At 43.9% G+C, this 12,377-nt stretch overlaps 1 protein-coding gene across 1 annotated transcript; it reads left to right on the forward strand.

The window, feature by feature from the left end:
* Positions 1–11,237: 11,237 nt before the first annotated feature.
* Positions 11,238–12,065, forward strand: LOC308362827 (leucine-rich repeat-containing protein 3B-like; the record flags this gene model as incomplete). The annotated part of the gene is made up of 1 exon (XM_080835555.1): positions 11,238–12,065. One exon carries the CDS (start codon positions 11,238–11,240, stop codon positions 12,063–12,065), a length of 828 nt encoding a protein of 275 aa, XP_080691681.1.
* Positions 12,066–12,377: the final 312 nt, after the last annotated feature.

Raw genomic sequence — 12,377 nt, forward strand, 5'->3', positions numbered from 1 at the left:
GTAACATATATAAGTAACACATCAGCAGTAATGAATCAAGTGTACTGATATTAAATGTACTACTAAATGTACTACTAACATGCCATTCTTAAATTAAAGCCAGTGACATGATGGTTAACGATTAACGAGTTAACGATGGATACCGACAATTAGCATACCTAGCTAGGTAGCATTACCATTGGATTTCAATGGCAGTTATGCTAGCTCTGGCTATCCAGTCAAAGGAGCCTTGTTTCTGGACACGTATCACTTGACGAGCGAGGGCAATACAGTCATCTGGAAAGTTTAAAATGATACTAAACGAAGGGAAATCTACTGTATGGAGAATTTTCTGCTCAGTAGACAATGCAGATTCTAATTAGGCTGGTGGATATGTCCAATGTAAGAAGTGTGAAGTTTTAATGAAATATGATTGATGCAACTGTCGTTCTCCATAACAACTTGGATTAACCTGGATGGCTGGATGAAGTTTCAGACCGAACGTCAAAGATCTTCAATGGTAAGACTTGTCGGTTGTGCCTCTGTTGGTGTCTCGTAAAACGTGAATTTTATTAAAGCATAGCGTGTGTATTGTGTAGCTATTTCATTCCGAGATTGCAGGGGAGTGAAATGCTCCGCTCTGCTGCTGGTATACAGACAGCCGGAAAGGTTAACAAACGGAATGAAATAGCTACACATTACACACGCTATGCCTTAATAAAACCCACGTTACTCACATACTGGTTAACACTGTTAGAGCGGGTGTATAAACTGTACCTGAAACTGTTGCCACTACATTCGTTTTAATATTTTGCACTCTCTATCTAACCACTTCTGGCATTTAAGAGAGCTTCTCCTATGTCAACTGATCTAATGTCAGTTGGCTAGAGTGCGTGACGTCACAATGGCTCAACCTTCCCCATGTTAGTCAATGAGAGAAAAAGGGGATGAAAAAGAGGGATAAAAAAGGAGTGGCAAAGAGTATCGCCACGAAAAGTCATAGCAACCTGCACCGGATCGGGACGGACGTTTTGGTGTTTGAATGGCGTCTCTAGCTCAAACGGGCGAGGAGGAGTTAGCTGCAAGAAAAACGGGGAGAATAAATAAATAAATAAAGAAAACTTGACGATAACAATACTGTGCTTCCCTTCGGGCAAGCACACTAATAAAGAAAACTTGACGATAACAATACTGTGCTTCCCTTCGGGCAAGCACACTAACTAGAATGCGTTTCGTGAACGAACTGCGAGAGTGTGCTTGCTCTGTTTTTCTCTCATGTTTGCTCGTTTATTGTGAAAGGGTCTAGTGTGTTCGTTGGCATAAAAATTAGTCTTCTCTTATAAGCCTAGTTAGTACATCTGATTAGAGCTAGCAATATAGCAGTGTACTGACTGTCAAACCCAGAAACTTTAGAGAGGTAACATGCTCAACCTCTTCACCGTTGAGAGTTCAGAGTTAGTAAGTTAAGAGTTCAGGATTAGAGTCCGTGTTGGGGGGCTGGGGTCCAGGGCCTTGTTAATGAGGCCAGCCGCAGACGGGAAGAAGCATCTCGATTATGGATATAACCTCGGTTCCCTGAGCTAGGGACCAGATGTGATTGATGGGAAATGACCTGTTCATTGACCAATCGAAGTACTTTCTATTCACGCCGGAAGGCCGAATTGCGGCAAATCACCACCCTGAGCCCGCCCCCTCAGGTGTCTATATATTGAAGGTGAATATGCCGCACCACCTCTGAAGACTCTGATACTCTGTTCCATTTTCCCTACCTACCGTACCTACCGTACCTATACTTATACGCAGTACACAGTACACACTCACTAGGTACGCAGATTCTCAGCAGGTGAGTGCTGCTCCAAATCTAATACTCCGTGGTGCACTTACCGGAAATTACGATCGCGACAAGCCCCGCGTTCGTCTTTTTCGAGCTGAGCGGCTCTGCCTGGGTCCGCCTCTTCCGCTACGTTGACAAGATGGCGGCCGTTGAGAATGGACAGTGTACCCTGCTTCCACACTCAGCGTTTTGACCGTTATGAGTACAGATACGGGTCCTTTGGGTATACTTCTTTTCGACGCGGAAATGGGAAATCGGAAAACGGAACACCCTACATACTCACACTAATGATGGTAGGTACGGTAGGTAGGGAAAACGGAACAGAGGGTGAGTCTTTGAGCCTCCAGAAGAAACACACGCTCTGTGCACGCAACCATATCACACCTGGTCCCTAGCTCAGGGAACCGAGGTTATATCCATAACCGAGATGTTCCCTATCGCAGTCCAGGACTGCGATGTGATTGATGGGACCGTTTCTAATCCCGCGTGCAACAGTGTCGGACAATATACATATACACATGCCAGCCCATTCGCCTTGCCCTCGTTGAGGCTCATGTGCCGGCGGCAGTGTGTCTTATAAGGGGATGAATTCAATATAAGAGAAACGGGATCACTGATCTCATGCTTATGAGTACTTACACCCATCTGCGCCGTCCGCCTTTAATCCATAAAGGGAGACAGTCATGCAGTTACAGTTTTTCACTGTTGCTAAAACCCGTTTTTCAAAACAGTAACGTCTTTCTCAAAACTGCACACAGAAAATTGAAAAGTTTCAGTCTCCTGTTCCACCAAACACTGGATTGTATTGACATAAAATTGTATACAAAATGCTTACAGTTTTTCTCAATTGCTAACGCAATTTTTTTTACGTAAAGCATGCCTCGTTTTCTCAAAACTCTAAACACAAATCCCAAAACAACTAACAAAAAATGCAAAACCCTTTATATCTCCTGGAAAATGCTACTTTGCTATAAAATAAATATTGAAAGTGTGTTTTCTTCCTCCAGAGTGTGGTTCTCTTTCAGTCCTGCAAAATACAAATACTGTGAGCACACTATATTCTATTGATATGCAGTATTACAGTACACAAGGCAAACAGATTTCGTACTTGTTCTCCATCCTGAAGGTTCTGATGAAAAACCATGAAAACATGGTCTACCACAGCGGCCCAAATCTCATTTGAGATGACTATTCTCCTTCTTCTTTCTCTTACTCCTCTTCCTTCTTCACCTTGTCCTCATTCTCATCCCTACTCCTTGTCCTCCTCTTCCTTCTCTCTGTCCTCTTACTCCTCAACCTCCTACTCCTCCTCCTTCTTGTCCTCCTCTTCCTCCTCCTCTCTCTCTTACCCCTCTCCTTCTCTAGTTGTCGATCTTTTCAAAGTTTTCAATAGTTTACCAAACAAAACAGAGGCTCAAGACACTTTTATGGTGCAGTCCTCACTGCAAATTGGTCAAAAGACCTGAAAGTTTAGAGATTTGACTATTTGTGTCTTCCAGGTTGATGCTTTGAGATTTTACTTGAAAATTGTGTGCAACAACAGAACTTTGTGTACAGTGTTTTGACAACAACGTGATGTATAATTGACATCAGTGTGTTCACAAGGAAAATCAGAGTCTAATGCAGATAAGGGAGTCTTAAGTATTTCCCACTTGGGGCGAGCGATTGATACATGACGTGAAGGTTGTGCAGATTGTGCCGAATTTTCGCTTTTTACTTCTTAACAATAGTGAAAAACTGTAAGTTATTTTTTTGTTTTGGCAAGTAGCCTTATAATAAGCGGGATAATGTATAGAACGCCGGTCATTGTCGGGAAAATAAGCCCCTTCAGGGTGAAGCAACACCCCTCTGCTTTGCGTCGGGATGCTGTTCGCCCTGTCGGGGCTTATTTTCCCGACAATGACCTGCGTTCTATACATTATCCCTTACATAATTGGTCATATCTGTATGTCTTTATCATTCGTAGAAACCATGGATAACTCAGTCATTACACGGTCTTCAATCATTCACTGTCATCCAGTTGTATACAAGTCCCTTACAAGGATAATTATATTCACTGGCATCATTCCTTCATCTGTAACTTTCCATTCATCACTTCATGTGTGTGTGCAATAAACGGACATCATTGGCACTTTGGCATCCATTCTTGTTCTGACCAGACAGACCTGTGGCGATTGTCACTCATCATTTCAGTTTACCAGCTATACAGTCCTTTCTGGGGATTCTTCAATATCCCCTATTTTATAGTGCTTGAAGATGAGGTTTTGTGTTTACAGTTTAGAGAAAATGCGTGACTGTTTCAAGAATTGTGTTTTAGCAATCGTAAAAAACTGTAATTTTTGTCGATGAAGCAGCCTTCAATCAAACAAAGGCCAAAACGTGATTGGACAGCGGGCGGGCCATTGTTGAAGTCCCTGGTCAACGAGGTGGCAATGTCACAATATGTGCTGCTATCAGCAACCATGGTGTTCTACATCACCATGTTACACTCGGGCCATATAACACCCAGCATCTTCTAGCCAATCTAAGAGATATTTTATTTGAGCAGTGGGTTCAAGTTCAGCAGGGTCAAGAGCTAAATGAGAATCCCATTCCCACCTATGTGATAGTGTTGGACAATGCCAGTTTCCACCGAGCTGCTTTGGTAAGGGAATGGTTCAACATCAATGGTGAGTTTATGACCTTTTACCTCTCTCCATACTCGCCATTCCTGACTGTGATTGAGGAGTTTTTTTTCCTCATGGAGATGGAAAGTGTATACTAGACAACCCTACACCAGAGTAAATCTGCTGCAAGCCAAGGAATTAGCCTGTGGTGATATAGGTGAGGAATCATGTCAGGGCTGGATACGGCACACAAGAGGCTTATTCCCCTTTGCCTCGGGAGAGAAAATATTGCTTGTGATGTTGACGAAGTGCTCTGGCCTGACCCAGCCCAAAGACAAGAAGAAGCACATTGATGACATGTTGACTCCTTTGGTTTTTGTCCCTTTTACTGTAGTAGTGTATACTGTAGGCCTACAGTAAATTGTATGCTGTATAATGTACAATAAACAAGTTGTATGGTCCTGAACATTGTGCTTTCTATTTGTTACAGTAACACTACTGACTGCTCTATATATTATGACTGGTTCATCAACAAAGAACAAGAGTGATATGCAGGGTACAGTACTATAGGGATACAAGGAGGAGAAGGAAACAAAAACTAGAGCAAAGCAGAGTATCAATTTCTGATACATTTTTAGCTACTAAGGGAGAACATGTTTTTGTCCATCAAAAGACATTGATGGATAAATATGTAATTTGTTTTTAAAATTAAAAATGTACTTCTCCCTGAGAACTATATGTTTTGAACAATGTGTTTTCTATTTTTTTGGTGTATTGTTTACTGACTGCTTGAAAGTGTATATCATTTTGATCACTTTGTTTATGATTTGAGAGCAGGGTTTGATTTTGAGCACAGGTAAAACTGTTTTGAGGCGAATGTGCTTCGTTTTGCAAAGGATCTGAGTTGTTTTGCTCATTGGGTGTGTGGTTTTGCTAATTGTGTGAGGTGTTTGTAAAAACAAAACAAGACGATGAAAATTGTGCTTAAGCAATCGAGAAAAACTGTAACTGTCATGCTTCACACACACCCGGCTTTACCTGACATATTAAAATCACCACCAGGGGGGATCACTGAGTTCTGACTACTTGACTTCTCAGTAAAACCAAAATAAAGGATCTCGAGATCCTGAGAAACCCCACTCCCATTCACACACACAAGGTTTTGCAAACTGACGTAGCAAGCTTTCATTCATTCCAAAAATTTCTAAAATTAGCACGCACTTTGATTCATTGGCTCCCAATTGGAAATCTACACTAACATGAAGTCAATTAGCAGACGCTTACAGTAATAAATGTAGATATCCAATTGGGACTCATATTTGGGATGTTTCATAACTGTTTCATAACTGTCAATGTAATGCTTGTTGTGAACTTTAATAATTGTTATAATAAATAATAGATACATTTAAGGAGAACAAATATAATTCAATGACACCTTATGGAGTAAACATCAGCTGTTCAAATTTAGTTGTTGTTAGGTTGGCCCGGTTCTACCAGATGGAAAACAATCATCTTAAAAGCAATGGTGAGACATCCGAGGGAGTGCCAGTATTTAAATGGGTATCTACGGTTTTTGCAGTGTGTGTGTTTTCTTTGCTGTGTGTGTGTGTCGTTGCTGTGTGTGTGTGTGTGTGTGTGTTGCAGTGTGTGTGTGTATGTTGCAACCTCACATGTAGAGATGGACAGGCAGACATTAAGCTGAGGGAGTTCCCTCACATGTAGAGATGGACAGGCAGACATTAAGCTGGTGCTCCTCACATGTAGAGATGGACAGGCAGACATTAAGCTGATGGAGCTGATAGAGTTCACTCTTTTGGTTTGTTTCTTCCAACGGGACCTCATTGATTTAACATGCATGAGCGTTTCCGGCATCCTAAATATAGCAGGTCTTCATCTGCAGTGTAGTATCCTGCCTTTCTCACCTCTTTGCTCTCCCTCTCTCTCTCTCCGTCTCTCCCTTCCTCTCCCTCTCTCTCCATCGCTATTTCCCTCTCTCTCAGTGCATCCCTAACTGAAGCAGTAATGGCATTATCAGCATATCCCTGCACAGTCTGGGTGTGGTCTCTGCTCCATCAGGCTCAGCCCTGGAGCTGTGAGAGCAGATATCTGGGCCTCGGGGTATGGAAGATCAGCCCTCAAGTTCAATATCATTCAGTGATTCAGTGCAAATGAGTCTCTCCATACTATCGTGTGAACAGTTAGATTAGTCAACAGAAGGTCTATTTATCATTATTAAATACTGGAGGAATGGTACAGATCTCATTCAAATCTGAGATGTACTGTTCAGCTACATTTGTATTACATTTATTAATGACAGATGGTTTCGTCCAAAGGTCGTTTTAAGAAATTGATGTTGTTCAAATGCTGGAGCGCTACTTTCATAACGTCCCACTCAGCAACACTAGCGCGCCCTTTCAAACGAATAAATGATTGCCATGGTAGCTAGCCTCTTTCACTAGCTTACATCATTACTCAGAACTTGAATTACTACAAGTGAAACCGCTGAGCGAAAAAAAAAAAAAACATGGCAATCTATGCGCCCGAAGATGTGTTCGCGCTTAATTATGACTTTAAATTCGTGTTGACATGCAGGATGTTAAAAGCAAACCTCGCGATCGTGCGGGGAAATTCTGCGTAAATCTCCCCAACGATCCTCTAGCTTTCCGTTAAATGTGTGCGCACCAAAAAAAAAAAAAAAAAAACCGCTTCTGTTGGTACTCAGTCCTGGCGCTGTGGGAAACAAACACAGTGTATCGGACCGAACCATAAAAAAAGTACAACCTACGAATGCCTTGCTTCAGCAGCACGGAAGGGAGGGGTGTACTTTGAATTGTTTTTTTAACTCAAATGTCCCCAACTTATTTTAAAGAATTGCAGACTGTATCTTTAATTATGACAGAATTTTGCAGTGGCACGTTCAAGCTACGGTTTTCCCCCAAACAGTGTAACCGAACCCCATTCACAGATGGCAGAGTGCGTGAATTATCCGCTTTGACGCTCTCCGTACCTGTAGTTGACAGCTCATTACGAATTGAGAGCTGCTGAAGAAGCAGGATGCGCGCACTATAGAAACATCGTCTGCTCTGGAGTAGGCGAGCGAACTCACGGTACCCTCATCGAGAGACGCCTCGGATTTAATGGTATCAGACTACGGGCAAAGGCACACAGTAAACTGAGCTCAACGCGAGTTTCCGACATGAGTCGAGGTAAATGCGTACACTTCTGTCCACAAACCAGTGAGCTGCGTGTTAAGTAGAGGATTTGTTCTAGGTTTTGGTACAGAAATGATCCCCATATCATCCGTAATAAACAAAAGCACTTGTCTAAAGGTTATAGAATTCAGAAGATGCCATAGCCTGATCTGAACGAATGGACATACAATCTTACAGCTAAGACAGCTTTTCCGTCCAAGTCGGGTAAGTTACCACTTCATTAGTTAATAGTCTCCACCACTGACACATCTTTGGTTTATAATTTCATTTAGACCTAAATTACGAAAACAGTTTCCTTTGTGTATGCAGTACAGGCTGATCCTTATTTTTAAACATAAAAATACGTACCCTGTTAAATACTTCATTGATTTTTTTTGCATAGTATTTCAAAATGTACTTATCTAGATGTCTTTCAAAACAGCGCGCGCAGACCAAAAGGTTAACATTGTGGATGCTATGACTAACGCATTAGGTACGAACAAATGTCTGTAGGAAATCAGAGGATTTCAGACAGTCAGTGCACAGCTGCACATAGTTACAGACGACCTGTTTTAGTTCAAACGTTTGTCTTCCTTAAATTATGAGGCTTATTGTACATAAAACATAGTGTACAGACTTCAGCAAAAGGTAAATACGAAAATGCTACTTTTGCAAAAGATATAGGAACCTTAATTAAATGGAAATAGTTTGAACACATAGATTCAATTCCTGAGTGATATAATACTTATACTAGATAGTTTATTGTATTACTGCCCCAGTAGTATGCGAGGCTGTTAGGCTGTGAGAGTTGTGAAGGGATGAAATCCACCATCACAAAAAAGTACTAACAATTGCAGCATGATAATGGTGACCCTATGAAGTCGTAGCAATAGACACTTTTCCCCTCTATCCTGAGTCAGATGCTTTGAGTGTTAATAGCAATAATGCAAAGCCTTGTGCTATGCTACAATGCTATTATCCCAAGTAGGCTAACAGTAGCAAAATCCAAATAAACTTTTGCAGGGGCTTATTATGTTTGCTAACAATGTGTGCTAACTATGTGTCATGACCTGAACTGCCCCAGACTAAATGCCCTTCGCCATCACAGGACTGCAAACATAATTTCCTCAATGGCTTCCAGTGTCACACTCCCACAAAGGTGGAGGTCTTACTGGGGATCGGAGTCACACTACCACTAAGGTGGAGGTCTGGGGATCGGAGTCACACTACCACTAAGGTGGAGGTCTTACTGGGGATCAGAGTCACACTTCCACTAAGGTGGAGGTCTTACTGGGGATCAGAGTCACACTACCACTAAGGTGGAGGTCTTACTGGGGATCAGAGTCACACTACCACTAAGGTGGAGGTCTTACTGGGGATCAGAGTCACACTACCACAAAGGGTGGAGGTCTTACTGGGGATCAAGTGTGGGAGGGTTGATTCCCCTGTACAGAGAGTGACCGATGGAGAGAGTGAGGGAGAGAGAGAGGGAGAGAGAAGGAGATGCTCTCATTCCCTTTCTACTGTCCGATTATCAATCAATGAAACTGACCACCAGCCGCAGCCTGAATTGCATGGTCCTGGAGCAAACTACATTAGTGAGGCTTGGGTGTGCCGGGTGCCTTGTCTCCACAAAGTGCACCTAATTCACATAATAAATGCACAGACACTGACTAGGCTGAATGTATTTCTTAGGGAGGAGTCAGACATCGAGAAGAAGATGGGTTGACGTTAAAAGCAAACAGGAGGCTAAGGCTTAACTGTAAGATAATTCCATAATCACATAAAAACCTATGTGCAATTTTAACAATAGGTTATAAAGAAGAGACTAAATTGAGTGGTTTAAAATATATATTTTTTTCCCCAGGCTAAGTGGAATATTAGTCTTTTTTGTTGCTCAACAGGATCTTGTTCGGCCTACAGATATTTGTGACCTGTAGATTCTTGTCCAGTACTTGTTTTGACCAACCAAACGCATTTCCTGTGATGTTCATGCCTAGAGGCACAGCAGTAGTCTATCAGATGGGATTAGTAAGTGGAAACCCATGAGCGTTTTGTTTCAAACAATACTCAGTTACCACTCAGCCACCTGTGAATTGTGTCAATGTAGAGTTTGGGTCACTGACTAACGACCGGAAGCATCGGATTGTTTGACCTGAGGTACATTACCACACCGAGTTACGAATAAGACCTTCATTTGCTTCTCTCAAAAACATGTTGGGCTTCTGCGCAATGGCAGCAGCAACACTGTATGTTATCTGAACAATAGGGTCAGGCATTTCCAGCCAGTACAAAAGGATATTTTAAACAATGACTTGTCACTGAAGAAGACGATCAGTATGGTAATGGTAGGAGCACTACAACAAGGCAGTAATTGGGCTCCAAAGTAGGCTCTTGCTACTATCTTACACATGAGTGCCCAGTGTGTGTGTGTGTGTGTGTGTGTGTGTGTGTCTGTGTTTGTGTGTTTGTTTGTGTGTGTGTGTGTGTGTGTGTGTGTGTGTGTGTGTGTGTGTGTGTGTGTGTGTGTGTGTGTGTGTGTGTGTGTGTGTGTGTGTGTGTGTGTGTGTGTGTGCGTGTGTGTTTGTTTGTGTGTGTGTATGTGTGCGTGTGTGTGTGTCTGCGTGTGTGTGTCTGTGTGTGTGTGTGTTAATCCACAGCTGTACGCTCGCATTGCAGAGCTTTTGTTTCCAGCGCGATCGGCAGCCCATTGAGGGTAATTACCTCAACATGGATCCTATTTTGGCACCAAACACCATGGGGTCTGTTGTAGGGACTCATTTAGTGCCTCTCACAGTGATGGTAGGATGCCACTGATAATCGCTTGCTCTTCTCATCCCTGTATTCTTATCTCTCCCTCTCTTTCTTCTCCCCCCCTCTTCCTATCTAACTCTATCCCTCTCTTTCTATCTCTTTTTCTCCATCTGTCTCCCTCTTTCTCTTTCTCCCTCTTTCTCCATCTCTGCTTATAAAGCAAACTTAAAACTCTGTCTCCGTCTCTCCCTCTCTCTCACCATCCCTCTCGCCCTCCCTCTCACCATCTCTCTGCCTCCCTCTCTCCCTTCCTCTCTCCCTCCCTCTCACAATTTTTCTCTCCCTCCCTCAGTCTCTTTCTCTCACTCTCCCGGCGTGGCTGTCATGGAGAACAAAATGGAAGGTTCAGGAAGAACAGAGCCATTGTTGAATAGAGTTATTATAATGTTAACAGCGACTTGGAGTCTTTCACATAAGCGCTGGGGGTTGAAAGATCAATGAAGAACGTATGTTAAACTTCTCAGTGTGTGTGTGTGTGTGTGTCTGTGTCTGTGTGTGTGTGTGTATGTCTGTGTGTGTGTATGTCTGTGAGTAAGGTCAATGAAGAAGGTGTGTTACAGCTTAAAATGTAGGTACATGAGTTACTGAGTAATGATTGTTTGTTTTCTTTTTTCTCTCTTATTGATTAAGGGTTTCTTTCTTTTGGTATATTAATATGGTATATATACAGTATATGCTTTCATTTATGTTGGGTTTCCTTTTAATACCTTTACCTCTTTCTCCCCTCCACCCCACCCTTCTGGACACAGATAGACGTGCTGCTGCTGCCACTGTGCTGTAACCCCCCGTAGGTGGGAATGCTGACATCCCATAATGCCCTTCTTGGCAGTTTGGCTGCTTCGCCGCTTCACCACGCTAACACTGTTTCTAAACATGATGGTGCTGTCCCTGGTGGCCGCAGGTCCCCAGGAGACCACGACAGCTGGCTGCCCTGAGAACTGCTACTGCTCTGCAAGCAATGGAGGTGGAGGTGGAGGTGGAGGTGGCGGCCTTGTGGTGCGCTGCAGCAACATGTTCCTCTCCGAGGTCCCACGGAACCTCCCCAACACCACCTATCGCCTCTTCCTGGACTACAACCAGCTGGTCAGCATCCCAGCCGACGCCTTCCTAGGGCTCTCCCTGCTGGTTGAGCTAGACCTTTCACACAACAAGCTGGCCCGCCTGGAGCCCGGCTCTCTCGTGGGCCTCGGCCTGACGCTGCAGAACCTGGACCTCTCGTCCAACCAGTTGGTAACGCTGGACCCCGAAGCCCTGGGTGGTCTGCAGGCCAAGACCAACCTGACCAACAACCCCTGGCTCTGCGACTGTGACCTGCAGGAGGCCATGCCAAAACTGGACCTGGAGCCGGCCTCGCTGGCAGATGTGGTGTGCCATTCCTCCAAGCCAGAGAACTCCGGCGCCACGGGGAAGTCCTTTGTGATGGTGGCCCAGGAGCTGGACCTGTGCGCCGGATTCAAGAGGACCACCGACGTGGCCATGCTGGTCACCATGTTCGGCTGGTTCACTATGGTTATCTCCTACCTGTTCTACTATGTGCGCGCCAACACGGAAGATGCCAGGAGGCACCTGGAGTACCTCAAGTCACTGCCCAACAAGCAGGCCACCACTGAGGAGTCTTCCACCATGAGCACAATGGTCTGAGGGAGGCAGACAAGGCCATGAGACAAGGGCACTAGGGAATGAGACAAGGGCACTAGGGAATGAGACAAGGGCACTATGGAAATGAGACAAGGGCACTAGGGAATGAGACGAGGGAAGAATGAGACAAAGGCACTAGGGAATGAAACAAGGGCACTAGGGAATGAGACAAAGGGCACTAGGGAATGAGACAAAGGGCGCTAGGGAATAAGACAAAGGGCGCTAGGGAATGAGACAAGGGCACTAGGGAATGAGACAAGGGAAGAATGAGACAAGGGCACTAGGGAATGAGACAAGGGCACTAGGGAAGGAGGA

Source organism: Sprattus sprattus (genome assembly GCF_963457725.1).
Source record: "Sprattus sprattus genome assembly, chromosome: 3".
In the NCBI taxonomy this organism is placed as follows: Eukaryota; Metazoa; Chordata; class Actinopteri; order Clupeiformes; family Clupeidae; genus Sprattus; species Sprattus sprattus.